This window comes from Camponotus floridanus, unplaced genomic scaffold (assembly GCF_003227725.1).
Source record: "Camponotus floridanus strain SB8 unplaced genomic scaffold, Cflo_v7.5 scaffold74, whole genome shotgun sequence".
In the NCBI taxonomy this organism is placed as follows: domain Eukaryota; kingdom Metazoa; phylum Arthropoda; class Insecta; order Hymenoptera; family Formicidae; genus Camponotus; species Camponotus floridanus.
The window spans coordinates 59669-81864 of NW_020229843.1; the positions used below are offsets into that span (position 1 = coordinate 59669).

Here is a 22196-nt window from a genome sequence, read left to right on the forward strand (position 1 = left end):
ACATTTCCTCAATTTTTTCATATATTTAATGATAATATTATATATAATAATAATAATACTATAATTAATAATTAATAATTAATTAATAAAAAAAATTGAAAACATAGCTAAGAAAGATAAGTAGCTCGCGCGAAACGAGCTAGGTGAATAATATTCAAGATAGAGAGCGAATATAAATAATGAAAAAAAGCAAAATCTGAAATTCAATTGTTGAACTCGATTAGTTTAATTAGCATTTTAATTTTTCTTTCGTAATAAGGTCAAATAGATTATCAATAATACAATTACTCTCGCGGTAGTGATAATCCCAAACATGATCTCTGCTACCGTTATCGATGTTTCGTCAAATTTTTTCTTATTTGACGACGACGTCTTATCGATACATACCAAATTGCCAAATCGGTGATAATGCGACTTGGAGAGTCGTAATTTTCTTGTGATATTAGCTTCAAGGTGATCCGCGAGCTCTGGATATTGTTCTTGTTCTTTATATTTCACGTCAAGTTGCGTAGTATGATCTTTTCTTTCATTATCAATTAATTAGTATGGCCATGTCAAAAAAAATATATATATAGTGATCATAATATATATACATACGATCTAGTTGTATCAGCCACATGCAAATTTATGCTGGATCTCGAGATGATTGCGATTTTTGCTATTATATAAATTACTGAAAAAATGATTGCATATCAAAATAGCTACCATAAATTTATTCCAATAAACTTACAATATAAGTTATATATTTATAAAATATATTTATGACACATGTATTACGAGAATTATTCATCTCATATATATATATATATGTATATATATATATATGTATATATATGTATATAATATATAATATATATATTTTATATATATGAAATTTTTTTGGTAAATAAGAATACTTGATATTTTTTTGTATATATATATATATATATATATATATATATATATATATATATGAATAATTGTAGACTTAATAATTGTAGTTTCTATTTTTCTCTCAGTTCTCATTGATTTCAATTGATAATAAATTTTTTATATTCTTTTTAATATTATATAAATAAATAAGATCAAATAATCTTTTATAAATCTTTAAAAAATAAGATAATGTTGAGTTCTTTCAATTCTCTTAATACTTTTCATTCATGAATATTCTTTTCTATCATATTACAATTTTAATATTCATGATTTACACTTAATATTTATATGCAAAAAAGTGTATTATATACACAAACGATCTAATAAAATTTTATTGTTACATTTAAAAATCCTTTATTTCACGAAATACATTTTGAAATGATCATGACTCGATTTATATCTCAATTCAGAATGTATGGTGACTTGCATAACAGTTTATTTTACTTTAAAAAGCACAAAATAATCTCTTGTAAGAATTCTTTGTATAATTATCATCGTAAGAAAAAAATACGCACCATCAACGTCAAAGAAAGAAAAAAATTTTAACAAAAGGAAACCTTACAATTTTTGAGAATTTTTTATTTAAAAAATTATTTAAAAAGTAATTATATTGTCTCATTTTACATAAGGCATTAATTGATCAATTATTTCGACTATTCCATTGATGTTTTTCCATCGATTTTTTTTTATAGTAAATGTGAAAGTTATTAACTATTATCGAGAAAGTTGTAAAAATTGCTGCCCTAAGTTTATTCCAATAAACTTACAATATAAATTACGTATTTATAAAACATATTTATGACATGTGTATTTACGAGAATTATTCATCTCGTATATATATATATATATATATATATATATATATATATATACATACATGATTAGTCGTATATACATAACGAGATTGTTAACGTGTTGATGGGTTTTTCCCAATAAGAAAATATCAATTTAATGGCTTAGTTGGAATCTTCGTGAGAGAAATATTTGTTATTTATATCTCATCATAAAATATGAGAAAATCTCATTACATATATTTATCGATCGATTCTTTAAACAATTTTGAGAATTAGCCAATCAGCTTGTGTTATTAGTATATGCAATGAATGTTTTCGATTTTGTAATAAAATTAAATATTATTTCCAGATAATACTTTTAGGCCAATAGCTTTTTTGATATTTTTATTTTTTACTAATAATCTTCTTACATCACATTTACGATAGCAATAGTTTTTGCAATTTCGTATTTAATTTGCTGCTCGTTATCATACGAGCGAGATTTTTTTCTTAATAATTGGAGATATAGACAAATATTATTAGACACATATAGTACTGATTTGATTTCTTTGCGCATTAGCACGCACATATAACATCAAGTTATATATATTTCATATTCTTTATGCGAAATTATTATGCAACGATACAATTGAATATACGGAATGTTCCTAGATTTATTCTTTCTTTTAATAAGAAACACTGAAGGCCAAATTATAAAGAATAGAGAGAGTAATTTTTTTTGATTATCAGATTATCAAATTGTTGAATTTAAAGTGACTAACAAAATTAATGATTTGCGATGAGTTAAGTTTAGAAAGCGAATAAGTGACGAAATATTATGTTATTAATTTAGGTAACCTGAAATATAAAAATAATAATGTATTTAGCTATGATAATCTAAGAATAAGTTACATTTGTGGCGTAAAAAATATATTTTCCATATATTTATCATAAAAAAATTAAACTCGCTATTTGAAGTTTATATCATTTCTTATTCGTACATTTATAAGAGACTTTTAATTTGTTGATAACTTAATTAAAGTTTTTGAACAAATTAATTTTTAAATTAACTTTTAAGAAGATTGGAAAATAAATGATTAGAAAGAAAGATATTCGATAATCTTTCATTCTGTATTATGCATTACTTAACTCACATGTTGTTAGCGCTCTGCCGTCTGTTTATCGTCAATATATTATATACTTATCAAACTTGTGCTTTCCATTAGTTTGATAAAACGAAGTTGCGTACATTTGCTGAAGTAATATCTTTTATTATCACTGCAGTATCATGCTTTCATGTTTTGTTTGTTTCTTTTTATCTCTTTTCATTAAACTTTGACCATAATTAATTTTCGATTTTGATGATTTGTCAATGGTGATTATATCGTATAAAAATCTCATAAAAATTGAAATAAAATGTTGACAAGAAATAATAATGTTGTGCAATTATGCCATATCGAAATTGAAATAAAACAGACGATTGAGGTAACAATATCAAGAAAACGTTTTAAATTATTGCTGTATCATTATTTTATTCGTAAGATTTGTGAATTTTAATAGTAATAATGCTAAATGCAAACATAATGTATTATCTATCAAAAACAGATTTATGTCGTGCAATTAAAGATGATAATAATAATGATAATATTTAACTTGAATATTTTGGCTTGAATTTATGTAAATTTGTAAACTGAATAATTATTATTTATATAATTAGTTATATTAACTTGATTATGTGAAAAAATTCTTTTTATATGTAGACTTTAATTATATTTTTATTTTTAATTTTTATTTAAATTATTTAAAATACTTCAAAGAAAATAGGAAGAAAAAAATAATTAATATTATTATTAAATTAAGGTATCCAATTTTTATATTATTATTAATTTAAATTGGCAATAACACAAATCGCATTAAATTATTTGAGATTATTTATGATAACAATTTTTTTATGCATTTTAATACTATGTAAATAATTTTAAATTATTTTTATTCTGTATATCTTCCAAAAGCATTGCGATTAATGAATAAAAACATTATAATTTAAATCGCTTATATTTTTACCTCGAAAAAACTAATATTTGTAATAAAAAATAACGTAGAAGAATTATGTAATAATAATTATAAGAATAACGTGAGAGAAAAATTATTTCGGTAAATTATTACTATTATTCTTGAATATCTATAATCATTGCATAATAATCATAAATATGAATAATTACTAATCATTATTTCCGAATGAATACATGATTTATCATCGGAATTATTTAATTGGAAAAAAATAGCAAAATTATCAATATAGAACCATGTAATCAAAAGAAAATTTATTTATACTATATATTCATGAATGAAAAATGTAAGTAGAAAAGGCGTTATTTAAACACTTCATAACTTGGAGTAGTTTAAATTTTAATAAAGTTTTTTTTTTATAAAAAGATTAGTTTAATTATATTAACTATTTTTTTTATTAAATATTTTAATTAGGACGAGCAGAATATTTATTAAATATTTATTAAATATTTATTTTTTTAGAATATGTGTACATGTTTAATAAAATTATATATTTAATATATATATATATATATATTTAATATATATATATATATATATATATATATATATATAATGAAACTATTATTATTTTTCGAATTATTTTAATTTTTACATAGTAATTTTTAAAAGATTCACATGTATTGTATTGATATATAATATTAATGTAAATGTGTGTATAGGAGACTCATGGTAGTAGTTTCATGTTTACCTTGAACCATTTGTACAAGACTTTTTTTATATATAACTTTCACGTGCAAGTATTTAATTTTCAACAGCGATTCTATAGTGTTGACCATTTCTTTGCATTAAATTTAAACAATATAGATATATCGCTATATTTAGAAAATGAGATGAAAGTAGTTATTTATATACGTTATTTATTGTTTTTAGGATAATTATATAAGCGAAATATTTAAATATATCAAAATTAAATAAAATTTGGCCCGAAGCCACAGCATGGTATTTGAAGCGCATAACGTTAATTGCAATGTAACGTTATCTATGCATCAAGGACAAATATTTTTATAATTTAATGCGTCACATACATCATATAACACTCTGTAACGCACTCTGCGCATTGTTAACATCGCGTTAAAGAAGTATCAAAAGATGATCCGAAACATTCGTTTTTTTAATATAATTATTTTTAATGTGAAATATACGAGTAATTGGAAAAAAGAAAGTATTGTATCTTCTTTGTGGTTCAACTATTGCGGTGTGGCTTTAATTTGCCAATTCGATTTAATTTTTAATCATTTAAATATATATATATATATATATATATATATATATATATTTTATATTGTTAATATAAAAAATTGATGTATTTTAAAACGCAAAATTAAATTAATATTATAATAACATAATGGTGAATTCAAAATACATTTATCATTAATCTTTTTTTTTCCATTATTGCAGTACAAAAAAGTTTTTTGGCATTCTGCCTGTTTGCATCAGCTATGGCAACGCCAATTGAAACAAACGCAGACCTTCAGGTCGTCTCTCAGGGCGCCCAACTGTTTTCCACCAATTTTGTCAAGGTATATAATAGAATTTAAATATTTTTAAAGAGAAAGGAAGCTTTTATTAAGCATTTATTATGACATAATAATATAGCTTTTTTGTTAAATATTATTTATTAATTTAATAATCATATCAATAAAATAATTGTTTGAAAATGAATTTCTTATTATATCTACAATATTTAAATTTTTATTAATTTTATTAATTTTAATATAACATAATTGATGTTCAAAATTGTCAATAATTCAGTAATAAAATAATCGATACAAATGCATCAAATTGATTTTATATTGTTAGCATGAAATTGTAATGAAATAATATTCAAAGTGCACAATTTTTTTTCTGTTAGACTGTTGCAAAAGAACAACAAGATAATCTAATAACTTCTCCCTTGAGTGCCGATATTGCTTTAAGCATGGCTGCTAATGGCGCCGCCGGATCTACCGAGGCGCAATTTAGGGATGTACTTAAACTTCCGTCGAAGACACAGACTCTGACCGGTTTTCAGAGTCTCATCGATACCCTGAACGTAATTATCAAACATTATTATATATATATATATATATATATATATATATATATATATATACGAGTATATTGGACAAGAAGATTTATAAAACTTAATATATTGTATATATATTTAATCTTCTCATCAAGATGACACGAATACTTTTTTTTGCAGAATGTTTCAAATGTTACTTTGAAGCTTGCTAACAAGCTATTTATCGGCAAAAATTTCCTAATAAAACCACAATACAAACAAGATCTCCAGACATATTACCGTTCTGACATCCAGCCGGTAGATTTTAGCCAAAAAGCGCAGGCTGCGGATACCATCAATACATGGTGCCAGGAGAAGACCAACAATCGCATCAATAATATCATACAAGCTGGTAAAAAACAATTCATATTTATTTGTTATACAATTATGAAGAAAGGATGAAAACCGCGTTTTCTTCTATTTTTGTTTTTGCTAATAATTTAAAATGTAAAAATAGAATAATAAAAAATGGAATAATAAAAAATTTGATAATTCAACAAAATGATGCATGCTCTAACTCTTCAGATATAAATTCAACATCTATATATATTTCTATACTTTAAATAAATAAATAATATAATAAAGAAATAAATATAAAAATAAAAATATAGAATATAATAGAAATAAATAAATATAGAATATTGAAATTATATAAGAGAGATATAATATTACATTATTATGTATATCGAGGTGATGAAGAGCATAACAGATCAAATCTTTAAAATTATTTGATTTATTGAATCGATAGTGAACATTGTTTATTTTGATTTTAGGCGATTTGGATCCATCTACTGCATTGATACTCGCGAACGCTGTGTACTTTAAAGGCAATTGGGCTCATAAGTTCGATCCAATAAACACCGTCGACCGCCCATTTCATAAGAATGCCAATCCCGAACCTTCTCCAGTCCCTACTATGTACAGGAAGGGCAACTACAAATATGTCGAGTTGCCGAAACATGAGGCTAAATGCATCGAACTGCCGTACGCGGTAATGTTGCTTTCCTAAATTTCGATATTTTTCAAAGCAGAGAAGCAAGAATTTTTTTTCATTTTTGTGTGAAATATTTTACATTTTGCTGCATTTCTCTGAAAATCTCATTTCATGGTCTTCATAAAACTTCAGTTTATACTTATTATTGCAGAATAAAGAAGTTAGCATGGTGATTATTCTACCCGATAAAATTGATGGTCTATCTGCGATAATCAATAATCTCGAAACAGTTTCCGCTGAATGTAGCACACGCCTTGCCCAAACGTATGAGCGCGAAGTCCGGGTGTTTTTGCCCAAATTCAAGACCGAGACCAAACTGGATCTTACAGATACATTATCTGCAAAGGTATATCGCAATATTTCACGAATGCTCCACTTACCCGTTTTACAGATATCTTATACGCAATTATTACATTTATTTGTTACAGATGGGTCTTAGTGAGCCATTCAGCAATTCTGCTAATTTTAGTGGCATTTCGGACGTACGCCTGAAGATCGATAAAGTCGTGCAAAAAGCTTTCATTGAAGTAAACGAGGAGGGTAGCGAAGCAGCCGCCGTTACTGGTAAGTATACCTCGTTTTATTTTTTGCATATTCTTGTTTATAATCAAAGTTGAGCAAAATACTATCTCTTCAATTTCAAATACAGAGAAATCTTAATTACGTAAACATATTAATTTAAATAATTTTTTCCAAACATATATCCTTATCGAATTTTATTACCTCTTATTTTTATTTTATCTCTCAATTTTTAATTTATTAGAATTTATTTTATAATTTCTATGTTATTATAAAATATTATTATTTATAATATCAATAAAACTATAAAAAATATATAATTTAATAATGTGATAATACTGTAGTAACGGGCGTGAAAAGAAAAATTATAGTAAATACAATAGAAAATAATGATCTTGTATTTTTTAAGATAGTATTTTGAAAGATAGTATTTCGCTAATTTCTATTTTTGGGATACATTGAGATTCTTTTTCGCTTCTGAGAAACTCTGAGAAATTGTTTTAAAGATGATTCATTATGCTTGTATGTATGCCTGTTCATGTATTGATGCCTGTATGTATGCCTGTTCATGTATTGATGTTGTATTAATATTGCAAAAATTTAAATTCTTTGTTCTCGGAGTTTCTGTGGCACGGATGTATGTGATTTTATACGCTGCTGTGATTTTAAGCTGACATAAGTGTGAAAAGCTAAATATTGCTCTTATATTGGCATACTTTTTACATTTGCTTTTTATATCAACATATTTCAATCTGCATTATTTAATACATCTTTTTTCTTTTCTTTTTTTATGCCTTTATGGTGTCTTAATTGTCTTTTATGGGGATGCTACTATTGTATTGTAAATAAGCATTATATCGCATCGCATTTTGCTTGATCATGCACTTTTTATTTACATGCATCTTTATTAATCGTATTATTAACTATATCAATTATATAGCGTTATAATCGTATTGATATTTATGTCATTTGTTGTTTTTGAATTATAACGACAAATGAAATCTTGTTAAGATTTTATAATAATTACATTTCGATCTTGTGACTTGTGACTAGTGTCAAATTTACATGAAAACATAACGGTGAGTATACAAACATAGCCTGCGTTTGATGTATTACGAATAGTTTTCTAAACTTCATATCTAACTTTTCCAGACAAATTAAATAACATAAACAATTGAAAATCAAATAATTCAAATTTAAAATTTGAAAAATTTTAAACACAATATTGCATTTAAGTCTGGCTTTACAAATTTTTCCAATTTCTGAAAAATCCGCGAATGATTGGACGTTAAAACAACGGAAGCTCAGAAATTTAATGAGAGTAAATCTTCAGACTTGATATTCATCTCAATGTATCATCTTCGTTAGAATTAAATCATTCAATATTAACATATTGTCACAAAATTCGCGGTTCAAAATCATCACGATAATGATATAATCGTATGACAACAGTTGTACTGTGATATCTGCGTGAATATAAAATTTCATTGCAATGAACAATATTATTTAGTCATTTAATCATGCTAATCAAGTCTAACTGCAGTAGTAACTCAGACTAATGAATTCTACTGAGGAAAAAGAGAGAGGAAGGAGGAGTATTGAAATTTTGAGAAAAAATATTTCGAGCTAATCACATAATTATTTTATTGAAAGAAGTAATTGTGTCTGGGAATTTGTGTCATGAGATTATTCTCCACGAAATTTTTCGTTGAAAAATTATAATTATGCATTTTGCTACGACGAAGTGGATCGCACTCTTTTTTGATTTCACAGTTCGACAATTCCACAGTTTCGGCAGTTTTTACAGCTGATTCTTACAAAAAAATATTATTTTTAATTTAATTATATATATATATGACATAAAGAAATGCAGAACTAAAGAATTTATACGATTAATAATATCAATCTCGACTAGAAAATTAAACGAGTAAATAGCTTTCAAATATATAGAGAATATAAGAATATATTTAATAAAAAAAAGCGAGTGACTTTGGTACTGGAGATTCATTGTTTCGAACGATATCAATGATATTTATCACGGTATGCCAAGCTCTTCTTTCTTTTTCCTGCACTCTCAAATTTAATTAGCCTCTACGTTTCAGATTAAACATCTTCGCATGAGTATTATCTCATTTAAGTGTTTCTCACATATACATCTGTGCTCTTTGGGCGCATAAAGATGCATTTGACGAGTTTATTGATTAAAACGAATAATTGATGCAAGGAATAATCTTCTGACAGGTGCCTCTGTCAGACCACTTTCCAGTGTCTGGAAACCATTGGAACCCATTACCTTTGCAGTCGATCATCCTTTCCTGGCGATCGTTAAATTCAACGACCTTACGTTATTTATAACGAAGATAGCGTCATAGCGATGATGTACATTTATATCTATTCATTACATTGATAAAAATAATAATTAGTAAAATAAAAAATAATAATTACTTTTTACATCTATCACATATTATTATATATACAAAGACGCGAATATTCGAGAGGATTTTTTTTTTCAAAATATATATATTCAATATATATTTTTTCATATATCTTTTTTACTTGTATCAATACTAGTACATAAACGATAGGGACATAATTTATGATCAATAAAGTATCTCATAATATAATATACGATATGCAAACATAAAGATGCTAGACATAAAAATTGATATTATTTATATCTAAATTAAATTTCTTTCTTTAATTTTTATAATCATTTAAATTCTTTCCAAGATTGACTATTCACAAATTTGAAAATATCAAATTTTGACAATTTATTTAAGTAAAATTAATATTAAAAAATATTCCCAGAAAGAGTTTTAAAAGAATCTTATTCGAAAATATAAAACAATATAAAATATTAATAGTTCTTTGACAATTTTACAGAAATGAAAAACTTGTATATTTTTTTATTCGGATGTTTACTCTTGCTTTGTAGATATATTTTTAGCTTTGAAATTGAAAATTTTTTTGTGATCGATTTTCTTTTGCTGATTATTTTTTTAGTTCTATTTGCCAAATTTTACATGCAGCGTGTTTATCGTGAGGATTTAAAATAACAAGTACATTTAAATCGGTTCAAAAGACACAGACTTTTCTTTAACAATTTAAATTTTCACAATTTTAAATTATCCATGGCATTTTTATTTTTGTTAGAAATAGAAAATAATAAATAATAGAAACTAATATCAATAAAACTTAATATTATTATTGTCCTAAATTATTAATAGCACGTGCATTAATATCAATATCATAATATAGTGTTTTAATAATGTAATCTTTTTATATTATAACATACGTAATTATGTAAATATACAATATGTAGAATATATTAAATATTATAGTACATAGAAATATATGTTTTTTTAACTACATTAAAACTATAAGATTTATTTGGAGAATATAATGAATGAAAACTTTAAGTAAACTTTCTCTTCAGCATCTTGAACCCATCTAAAAGTACTTGGACACGCTTCTTGGCTGCTTCTTTGAATTTTATCATAAAAGATTATATGGTGGGATATGACATTTCTTCGATAGGCATCAGCAGCCGAAGATTTCTACCTGATTTTGTGACCTTCGAAGCAAACAGGCCTTTCTCGTTCGTAATACGAGCGTCAAACGATCTTGAACTACTTCGAGGCAACATGCATGATCCGAGAAATTAACGAAATATGCAAGCATCATTAAAATGTGGCAACTAAACGATTTGTAAGATTTGCCTATTAATCTGCCTATCTTTTTTCTCTCTTTTACTTTTCGTTCCATCATTTTTATCATTAGCGATCGCTATTTAGTGTAACTCTTCTTGTCTTGCTGTGTAATTCTTCTATACTTTACATATAAACGATTAGCTCGTAAACTCTTAATTAACAACATGATTATTACTCTGTTTCTGAAAGACTTATCGAATGACGGAATTTTTACATAAAAATTTGGAAACATTTGGCAAATATTATTAATAGTAACAATCGGTAGTAAATCTAAGGGGGAATATTTACGCAAAGAATCAAATTTGCAATAAAATAAAATGCAAAGCATACATTCGTGCTTGGGCTATAATGATGAGAAAGAAATGATATCGTTAAATATTATTAAATCGTTGATGCGACATTATGATTATTGATATTTTGTTCGCAGCTGTTCTAATTGTGCCACTTAGTATAAGCTGGACACCTCCACAGTTACAGTTCAACATAAATCGACCGTTTTATTATTATATTCGTTATAAGAAGAACACATCGATCGTATCTTTACTCGAGGGTCGTGTAAATGTGCCAAAAATAAAATAGAAATTACGTAAATAATTAAAAAATTTAACGTTTCGATGTTCTCATTATAGTACTTATTAGCAAATTTATAAAAAGCAATCAGATTTGAACATCAAATGACAGTATTTTGATGTCATATAACTTATATTTGTTACCTGAGCATGTTATTGATATTGACATTACTCAGTTTTAATATAATTCTTGTTTTATTTAAATATTTTTGTTTGATCTCATTATAACAATGCGATCTTGAAATCTTAAATTTGTTATCCATATATGTAATTTTCTTATTTTTTTCATCTTCGAATAACATGGATCGTTTATTAGTATATAACATGTTTGCGTATTTGCATTTCAAAGATGTAGTGCTTGGTTAAACTAATTGATAAGATAAATATTGAACTCAAAGTGGTGTCAACATATATCGCTTATATAACATATGGAAGAAAAAACTTTTGAAAATAATCAGATGAATATATAAATTAGTGTCTATGTACACTTTGTCCACAATTATCGAAATTGCTTTTGAAAGCACGTGGATAGAAATCATACAATTATATAATCATTTTTATACATCAATTAGTGTTTGACGTAAATTGACTATTTCATCATTATATTCATTATAACGATACATCGTTTTTCACATCTTTATTCGAGGGTTATGTAAACAGTTACTATAAAAATAGATAAGAAATAAAAAAATCGAACTCAAGTTCAAGATGATGACAAAACATATTCATGACATAGGTGAAAGAAATCTTGAATGCTTAAGCGAATGTCTTCCCACCTCCCCATAATAAGATATTTTAGTTTACTAAATTATTAATTGCTGAAAGTGTTTGGATAGAAATCACACACATAGATCTATGGACATATGACATAGATTAGATTAGCTGTTCTATCTTATATGTATTTATCATAATGAGGGAACATCAGCCATATTTTTATTCGGCGGCCATATAAATGTGCCATAAGAAAATGTAATAAATATTATTTAAGATAATCTTAAAATTTTAGACTGGTCACATTACTATATAATATTTATAATTTTTATTGTGATTAGTCTTGTATTAACTAGACATTCTTAGCGAGTTAGTCATCGTTATTTATCGAATTATGATAATATGATTTCCAAGTCTCAAATTTTTCCAAAATCACATAAGCTTGAAAAAATTACAAACATTGTGATATTTTGTAATCATAATAATGTAATGCTTTTTATTCGTTTGTTAAATGATATTTGATAATGAATGTTTAAATATATGCATGTTTGTATATTTTTATGTCAAACTATTTGTTGTATAATTATACAGCTTGACAAACATTTGTGATAGGATAATCGATAATAAGTTAAACCATTTAAAGTAAATTATCTGTCTTGATTTGGCTCAAAATTTGCAGTGTTTCTTTCGTAAAAAGAATTATAATACTTTAAAAGTTATAATATAAAGTTATATTATAACACTTTAAAACTGGAGAACCTATTAGTTCCGTATTATTCTGCATTGACACATTATGGAACTGATTGATGAGCTGATAATCATTTAATATTACATTGTGCGTACCTAAAAAATAAATATATTGGCGAGGAAGGGGTTTGCTCCTATCTTTGCATTTCTTACCCAAAAATTTAACACAACCTAATCCTACCTTTATTTATTTATTTTGATTTTGTAAATATTTATTTATTTTGTAAATATTTTGATTTATTTTTGTAAATATTTTGATAATGTATTATTATATATATAACGTTGTTATATATAGATAAGAACATAAAAAAGAGCACAAAGCTATACTGAAAATTTTAGACTGAAAATTTTAGATTGAATTTGGTTAGGTACTTTTGGAGGTGGAGATGCAAAAGAGTTTTACTTTTTCCACTCGTTTATTTAAGATTTTTATTATTATGTATATTATATGAAAAATATTATAAATGCAAAAATCAACAGTTTCTTCGTGGCGCATTCTGTACATTTTTACAATTATTTAACGTGAAAAAATAAAATTGAGAAAATAGAAAAATAAATTTTTTTTGTAAAAAGAAATTTTATATATATTTTTATTATATAAAATGATGCTTGATGACTTTCCTTAAGAACTATATTGTTGAGATAGATTTCTTAAGAAAATATATTGTTTCTAAGGTGTCAAAATATCATAACTCTTATTTGTATACTGAAAGAAAGCTGCAAATTTTCTGCTAAAGCAGAAGGTGGAGAGCCTAAAGAAGAAATAGAAATTTAAGATAGAAATTTATTTCATTTCGAAGCAGTTCAACAAAGTGTGTGTTTATAATATAGAAAATAAAAGACTTAATTAATCAAATGATTATGTAAGAAGCAATTTTTTACAGTTCGCAGACTTGTGTTGAGCAGTCTTACAAAAATCAAGAAATCTTTAGTATTTGATATAAATCAACCATTCTATTATTATATTCGTTATAAAAAGAGAATATTGTTCGTTTTTTTATTTGAAAGATGTATCAAAAATATAATATAGCTATTATTCTAGAGAAGTACTATTTATGTAAAAGTTTAGCACTTAATATACATTGTAGTATTTATTAGCAAATCTTATCAGCTTCAAATTTATAATTTTTCCTTGGTGTTAGCTGGCAAGTATCCTTTTTGCTTTTACTGTACCTTAAATATTTTTCGATTTAATTATGAACATGATTTTTAATCTTTTCGAAAAATTACATGAATTAAAAAAACTATAGACATATAATATTTGCATGATTGTAGTGTAGTATGTCTATAGTATATGTAACACTTCTTACATGTTTATTGAATAACATATTTATCTGCAAATAATACACACATACACGTACGCATATATATATATATATATTATATATATGTACTATATCAAGTATTATGATTAAATAGTTGCAATAGTTATTTCAATATTGATATTTTCATAAAATATACACATATTAGATACATTCAACTGAAAACTGATAGATTAAAATCGTTGTTTCACGAAAGTCTCAGTATATTTTATTTGAACGTACTTAATATCATATGAACTTATAATGACTTTATTTCACACTTATGAAAGCTGTAACGGTCATTTTAAATTAATTATTGACATTTGATGTATATTGTTCTATTATTTTATTTGTCATAACACAGAAATATCGTTCGAATTTCTATTCAACAATTGGATGATAAGGAGATATCGTTCAAATTTCTATTCGTGTAAACGTGCCAAAAACACAACATCCATTATTCTAAAAAAGACAAATATTTTATCTCGAAATTTAATATTTAATACAATATTAATATTAATATTAATACTATAATTTAATGTGCATTATAGTATTTATTAACAAATTCTAAATTTTTTTATGTTAGCCGACAAATATATTTTACTTGCTCTTACTATATATTTTTATTTACATAAATGTAATTTAGAGAGAGAAAGTTCGATTTAACCATGAAATTTTAAAATTTTATATTTTTGATTAATATAACAAATGTTTCATATTTTGTTCACAGTAATCTATGGATTTGGGAGCTCTATTTTTATCGAACCATTAATATTCGACGTAAATCGACCATTCTATTTTTACATTGGTTATAAGAAGGAGACATCGTTTGTATCCTTGTTTAATGGTCGTGTAAACATACCAGAAATATAATAACTATTGTTTTAAAAAACATTTTATCTAAAAATGTAGCATTTAATGTGCGTTATATCTGTTTATTAGGAATCTCAGAAAATCTCTTGTCGATATTAAATGAAAAGTGTATTCTTTTATTGTGTATATCTTGATTTAAATATAAAGTATTATTAAATATAAAAGGGTGCTGGTTTAATCTAATTGTAAATAAAATGTAATTTTAAATTCTAAATTTTCGAGAAATTATATGAACGAGAAAAAAATCATTATGATATCTATAATTATAATAACATTTCCTATTTGTCTGTCAAATAATTATATTAATAATAATAATAATAATAATAATAATAATAATAATAATAATAATGATGATGATGATGATATGATGATGATGATGATGATGATAATAATAATAATAATAATAATAATAATAATAATAATAATAATAATAATAATAATAATAATAATAATAATAATAATAATGATAATGATAATAATAATAATAGTGAATAACACATGCATATTTGTATATTTATGTTTTATATCATCTTTTATGTATAACAACAATGTCTTTAAATTTAAAAGTTCCACAAAACATATGTTCATAATAGATAAAAATTTATGATATAGGTGTAGAGAAACTTCAAAACGATCAAGTTAATTATAACAAACAACTTTTTATATATGTTTACAGTTGTGAAAATTTTGCCAGCTTTATCTTCGTAAACGAATCACTAATATTTGACAATATATCATATGACATAAATCAACCATTCTATTATTACATTCATTATAACGGTGGAACTTCGGCCATATCTTTGTTCGTGTGAACATGTCAGAAGTGCAATAGATTTTACTCTACAAAAAGTTATTGATCTGAAATTTTTAGACAATATTATGCATTATTTATAAGTTATTATATTATAGCGTTTGTAGAGTAAAATCTATTGCACTTCTGACATGTTCACACGACAAAGATATGGCCGAAGTTCCACCGTTATAATGAATGTAATGTGTATATATATATATACTCAAATAATGAATGATTTTTTTTTTCCAGCTGTGACATGAGCATTTGCTAGTGTTTTAATACAAAATCAATTATTAATATTCAACATAAATCGACCGTTCTTTTATCAAATTCGATATCAGTCATCGAACGTATCTTTGTTCGAAGGCCACGTAATTATACCGGAAATATATTAAGTGTTGTTGATATAAAAAAGATTACCATATTGATTTTTAAGTACATATAGGCTCTATTATAAAAATGAATTCAACATTTCGGAAAATTGGAAGTATTTCGAATTGTGATTTTTTTTTATTTTGAATAAGTCTTACAGAAACACAGTAGATTTCCTACCGCCTTATTTTTTGTTGCGCTTTTCTCCTCCATTACATAATTATTCCTAATTTTATGTGTACCATGCATTTTGTTGAACTCAATAAAGTTATTATTATTATTAGCAACAGATTATATTATAATGAAGAATTAAAAATGGCATGCAAGCAAAGCATACATTTATGTTGTGCACAAGCGAAAAAGATCCGATGAGAAAATTTCTAAGACAAGTATATCAAAGTTAATAATTTATTATATTATATTTGCAGTTGCGCAAATCATGCCAGCTATGTTGGTGATAACACCAGTTTTTGACGTAAATCGGCCGTTCCACTATTATATTAAATACAACTCGTCAAACGTGGCTCTATTCGAAGGTCACGTAATCGAGCCAAAAATCTAGATATCAAGCAAAAGTAGGCTATCACAGTTTATTTAGAATGCGTGAACTAATTGCTAAACTTGATTTTACACTCATATACATATGCTTTTGTAGTACATACATATGCACGTATATACAAATAACATATAAGATTATACATTGCCTACAACAAGAAAAGGAAATCATTTAGTCTTGCTAATGGCAAAATAGTTCTCACAATATAATAAAAAGATTTCATAATCTCGACTTGATATATATTTTTTCAATATAATATGAAAATACCAAGTATTGTTGCTTTTATCAAATGTTTATTAATTTTAATTCAAACATATAATTAATATTCAACATTTATATTTTTTAGAATTTGAAGTTATGATGAAGTCCTGGCCGTTACTATTTATTTTCCATGTCGACCTTTCTGCTATATCATTAAGCACAATACTGTTTCACTTTTCAGCGGATATATTACAAATTCAATAATCAATTAAAGAAAGTAGCTTTGTCTCTTTACGTATTTTTATACCTTAGAGATTTTTATTTTAAAGATAAATAATAAATAAATCTTAATAATAATAATTAATAAATTATCGTTAATATATGTGATTTTTTTATAATATATTATAATTGTTTTATTAATTAAGTGTTGAGTATATATGTACATTAAACAAATGTTAATTAATTATCTTTTTCCATTAAATAATTAAATAAGATTAAGCATGAATATATTTTTTATTTTCTTGTTTTAAAAATTGTTATTAAAAAAATATCTTCTCGGGAGGCAAAAATTTGGAAAGATATTCTTATGCAAGAGATATAATTATTCAAAGACTTATTATTAGAGAAAAATTAAAGAATTATTATTAGAGAGAATTATTATTAGACTTATTATTAGAGAAAAATATAATTATTAAAAAGAGGAAAATTATTATTTCTTTCTATTTTTTACGATTTCAACAAGATACCTATTATAATAAAATAATAGAATCGATAAAATTTTTATTTCGATGATATCTTCAGCATAATAAAATAAAATAGGCAATATGATCTTCTGTATTCTAATCATGTTTCTTTGTTGCTTATCGCAAAAATTCTACGATACGAAAGAGTTTTAGCATCGTTCATGTTCTTGTATCCAATAAAATCGCTTCGATCGTGGTGATGTCGTGGCAAAATGTCTACAAGCCAACGCAATAGTTCCCATGATTTTTGATTTGATAATGTTTTTTCTAGATATATTATTGTTACCGGGATTATATTATATTTGCAGTTGTTGTGCCTCTTCCTCCAAGCATATCCATGCCGCCAGTTTTCAACGCGGACAGACCTTTCTATTACGTCATTAAATACAACGTAGTATCGCTCTTCGTTGGATTCGTCATTGAACCTTCAGTGAATCCTTGATATTTTTCCAGATTATGAATTGATATTACAGAATTATTTTATATCATTCGATGCTCTTAATTCAATCGTATTGAATTAATTTGATTGAAATAAATTAACTCTTTCTGGAAGACATAAAAGAAACTTTTACGTGAAATTAATAAAATGTTTTGTCAACTTTGTGATAAATCAATAATTATCTAATAATTACATGAAAATAATAATTTTTGCAATTTATTAAATATTTGCTTTCACTCTTTAATTTGTTTTGATCTTTTTTCAATGTGTATGTCTTCATTACACAGATATCATTAGATCATTCATTTTTTAAGATCTTTAATTAAACATTAAGCTTATGAGAACTCGCATTTTATAATTTTTTATTCAATCACATTTTGAGTATTTCTTCTCATATCATCCATAGGCATTCTAAATATTCGCTTTTTAACAGGTTTATGTGTTTCGATACTTTGTTATTTTTTTATATATCTTTTTTATATTACAATGAGTTTCCTATAAGAAAATCCACATTGGCTTATATAATATGATGAATGAATCATTGGACAATGTTCGATAATCAAACAATTATCATTGATCTTATTGTTAACATATTTTCTGATTAATGATAATTGAGCTGCATGTAAGGAAATATAGTAGCTCTGCGGACAATTAGTATTGATATTTACACAGAATGTAGGCATCTTTCTTAATTGAAGAGGGGGATATCGCAAAAATATTGGTGATTCATGCGATAATCTCATATGATACTGTCACACTAGTTAATGCATATTAGATGTAGGCTGACACCGTGTTTTGTCTCATATGGTAGTTTAGTAGGATGCATGCTGATATTTTTGTTGTGTCGTCTTTCTACATCACAGAGGTAAATAAGAAATAATCATAGTGTCCTAGTCTCGTCAGGATTAGTGCGCGATCAATCCAATGATCTCAATGTTTCCAGGAGTGCAGATCGAACTACGCTGTCTGATGATAACGACCGTGAATATCAATCGTCCCTTCCTTTATAATATTGTTCATCAGAAGACCAGCGACTTTGTGCCGCTATTCATCGGAACAGTTACCGTACCGACTTATTAACGATCACAATGTAGATCGTGTTCGTGCATATAAATATTTTATTTTTGATCGCTTATATCAAAATGACATTTTACGTCATTTATAAATAATTTTAAACATTCTTGTAGAAAGCAATTAATTATAGTCTGATCAGAATCTGCTATTTTTTTATCGACGGTTAATATTTGTAATTACTATTTTAATATTTTTCGACTCTTTATTAATATTAATACAAAATTCTTTTTTATTCACTATAATTTTTTATATTACATATGTGGATATATATTACATATATATATAACTAATCGCTATAGTGATGCTATTAATTTAAATTTGTAATAGAGATTTGTAATAGCTGGGCATTATTTAACGATTCATTTGAAAAAAATTTATAAGAGATACAGGAAGATTTAGAGAATCTAGAGAGCAAGAAATATTTTTATATACCAACTCCTTAAAATTACTTTACGCACTAAAGAGAAATATTATAAAATTCTTTATGCTAGTATAAGCAGAAGCAATGTATGACAAAAGTACCGGATAAAGATATATTTCTTTTCCATGTGAAATTATTCTTAAAAATTAGAATTTGCAAAATTATATATGTATACATATATATTTTTTTCATTTATCGTACATAGATATAGTATCATATGTATGTATATAATATGTACATATATCTAGAAGCCAAAGTGATAAAGAGAAGAATATTTAATTTCTATCAATGATGTTTGCCACTTGTACAATTTAGTCAAATCTAGTCTGCACATTATCGTAACATCATTAATATATAAAAAACATATATTAAGAGAACTTGCTACAATTAAATGTTAAAATATTATAATGTATAGAAATAATATATATAACTAGAACAAGTCTCGATTATTATCATAAATAAATCATAAATAAAAATGTTTCAAATAAATAAATAAAATAACTAAATAAATAAAATAATTCTCTGTTCTCGTGTTATATTATTCGATTTATTATTTGTCAAAATGAATTGTATTTCACAAACTTATAATATTTATTAAATTTATTTTAAATTTAACAAATCTTCGGTTACTGTGTCATACGATTAGCAAAAAGGAGATCAATTTATCAATTTGTTTCAAGCATAACAGCTGAATTTCTCAGCAACTACAAAATAACAGTAATATAACATTAATATTGATGTTATGTTATTATCATTTTGTGTTCGCTGGACTTCTATTTTGCCACAAGAACTGCGAATCGATTGCCTGTTCCTTTATAACATCGTAGTACAAAATCAAAATGAACATCAAAATTAATGATGGGTTTACAATAAAATTATAGTTTGAATACATAATTTTTCTTGATAAATTTTCTTTCTATATAACTTTTTATTATATTCACTTGAAAACTTTCTTAGGAATTAATAGCCTTTTTTTAAAAAAAACTTCTTAGGAATTAATAGACTTTTTTTAAAAAAGCTATTTTTTAGAGAGAAAAAAGAGAGGGAGCAGTACAATTCAATGTTATTTTATTTTGAAAGACGAGATTATCTTTAAAATTCTTTTGAAGAACGACAATCTTGATTGATATTGCAATAAAAAATTGAGAATGCGTTAGATTTTTATTATTTCCTATCTATTGTTTCTACATATTAACATTTCTGGACATTGTAGTATATTTCTCTTTTATTTATTTTCTCTAATACTTTTTTTACCTTACTACGCTATTCGACTCTACTTCGTATTTTTTTCTAATAATGTAAATAGTAGATAAAATAGTAACATCTTCCGCATACATCACATTTGCATGTCATATATATTGTTTTAATAGTATGAGTTGACGAATGAATGGAATCTCATGCATTCTTTATTATATTCAATTGTGTGTTTCAGCGATCATCATGGATAAATTCTCGATATTATCGATTTCATCACCAAAGATATTTTCGATCGATCATCCATTCGTGTATCTTATCATCAAGATAGATAGAAACTTTAAAAATCTCAACATCATTACCTTTTTTAACGGGATCGTTCATAATCCGTAAATTAATTATTGTTTATCGTTATTCGTTATTCTATTCTAAGTTTAGATATCATTATTTAAATATCTATGCTTGCATCTCTAAATCATTAAGCCATCATCTGAAAATACATATTGAATTATATACATTACACTTTCTTCTACAATAATATTACTTATTCCGCTACAGCAAATAACTAATATATAATAGAATTTTTTATGATGATTAGCAGAATTAATTAGTAACATTAATTAATGAATTTTCTCATCATTAAATGAATGTTTTGAGCATCTGAACATCCACATTCATAGATTTCAAGCATAATCAATAATTAGTGTTGATAAATCAACATGCAGAAACAATAATTGATATAAATATTTAATAGAAATATTAACTAATTGATTCATCTTTAACATAAAAGATTGTATTTTTCATTGCAATATTATTTTGTTTCGATTCTCGCGTCTAAGGAACTGCTAAGTGCATTTATATAATGAATGCTATTATTACACAATCAATATGTTTCAGTAATTCAATTGGTCGAGCTTGCAGTATTTAACCAGATCGACACTATCGTTTTGATCAATCGGCCATTTTATTATGCCATCGTCAAATCTGTCAATACACACACACAAACAGAACCGCGTGATATCGTAACGCTGTTTTCTGGATATGTGATCGAACCTATTAATTAATATATACACACAAGCCACATACGTATGTATAAACATTAATTATGTATTAACATTAATATGATGCCAATTGAATTTGATGTAAAATAACGTAATTTTTTAGTGTTCAACAGCAC

The 22196-nt window shown here is 25.2% G+C and overlaps 1 protein-coding gene across 18 annotated transcripts in view; it reads left to right on the forward strand.

Moving 5' to 3' along the window:
- LOC105253785 (serpin B6) overlaps positions 1–22196 on the forward strand; it is a 33037-nt gene that overhangs the window by 4382 nt on the left and 6459 nt on the right. For 5 of the 18 annotated variants that reach the window (XM_025414012.1, XM_025414015.1, XM_025414013.1 and 2 more), the window contains exons 2-7: positions 5157–5278; positions 5611–5790; positions 5944–6154; positions 6576–6793; positions 6948–7142; positions 7225–7360. In XM_025414012.1, the coding sequence (XP_025269797.1) occupies positions 5157–5278; positions 5611–5790; positions 5944–6154; positions 6576–6793; positions 6948–7142; positions 7225–7360 (1062 nt within the window). Of the gene's footprint in view, positions 1–5156; positions 5279–5610; positions 5791–5943; positions 6155–6575; positions 6794–6947; positions 7143–7224; positions 7361–9556; positions 9940–10852; positions 10996–11452; positions 12845–15083; positions 15293–16819; positions 17179–17293; positions 17427–18199; positions 18362–19273; positions 19467–21916; positions 22106–22196 lie in introns of those variants that run through there. The other 13 variants (XM_025414030.1, XM_025414011.1, XM_025414024.1 and 10 more) reach the window with 11 other exon arrangements.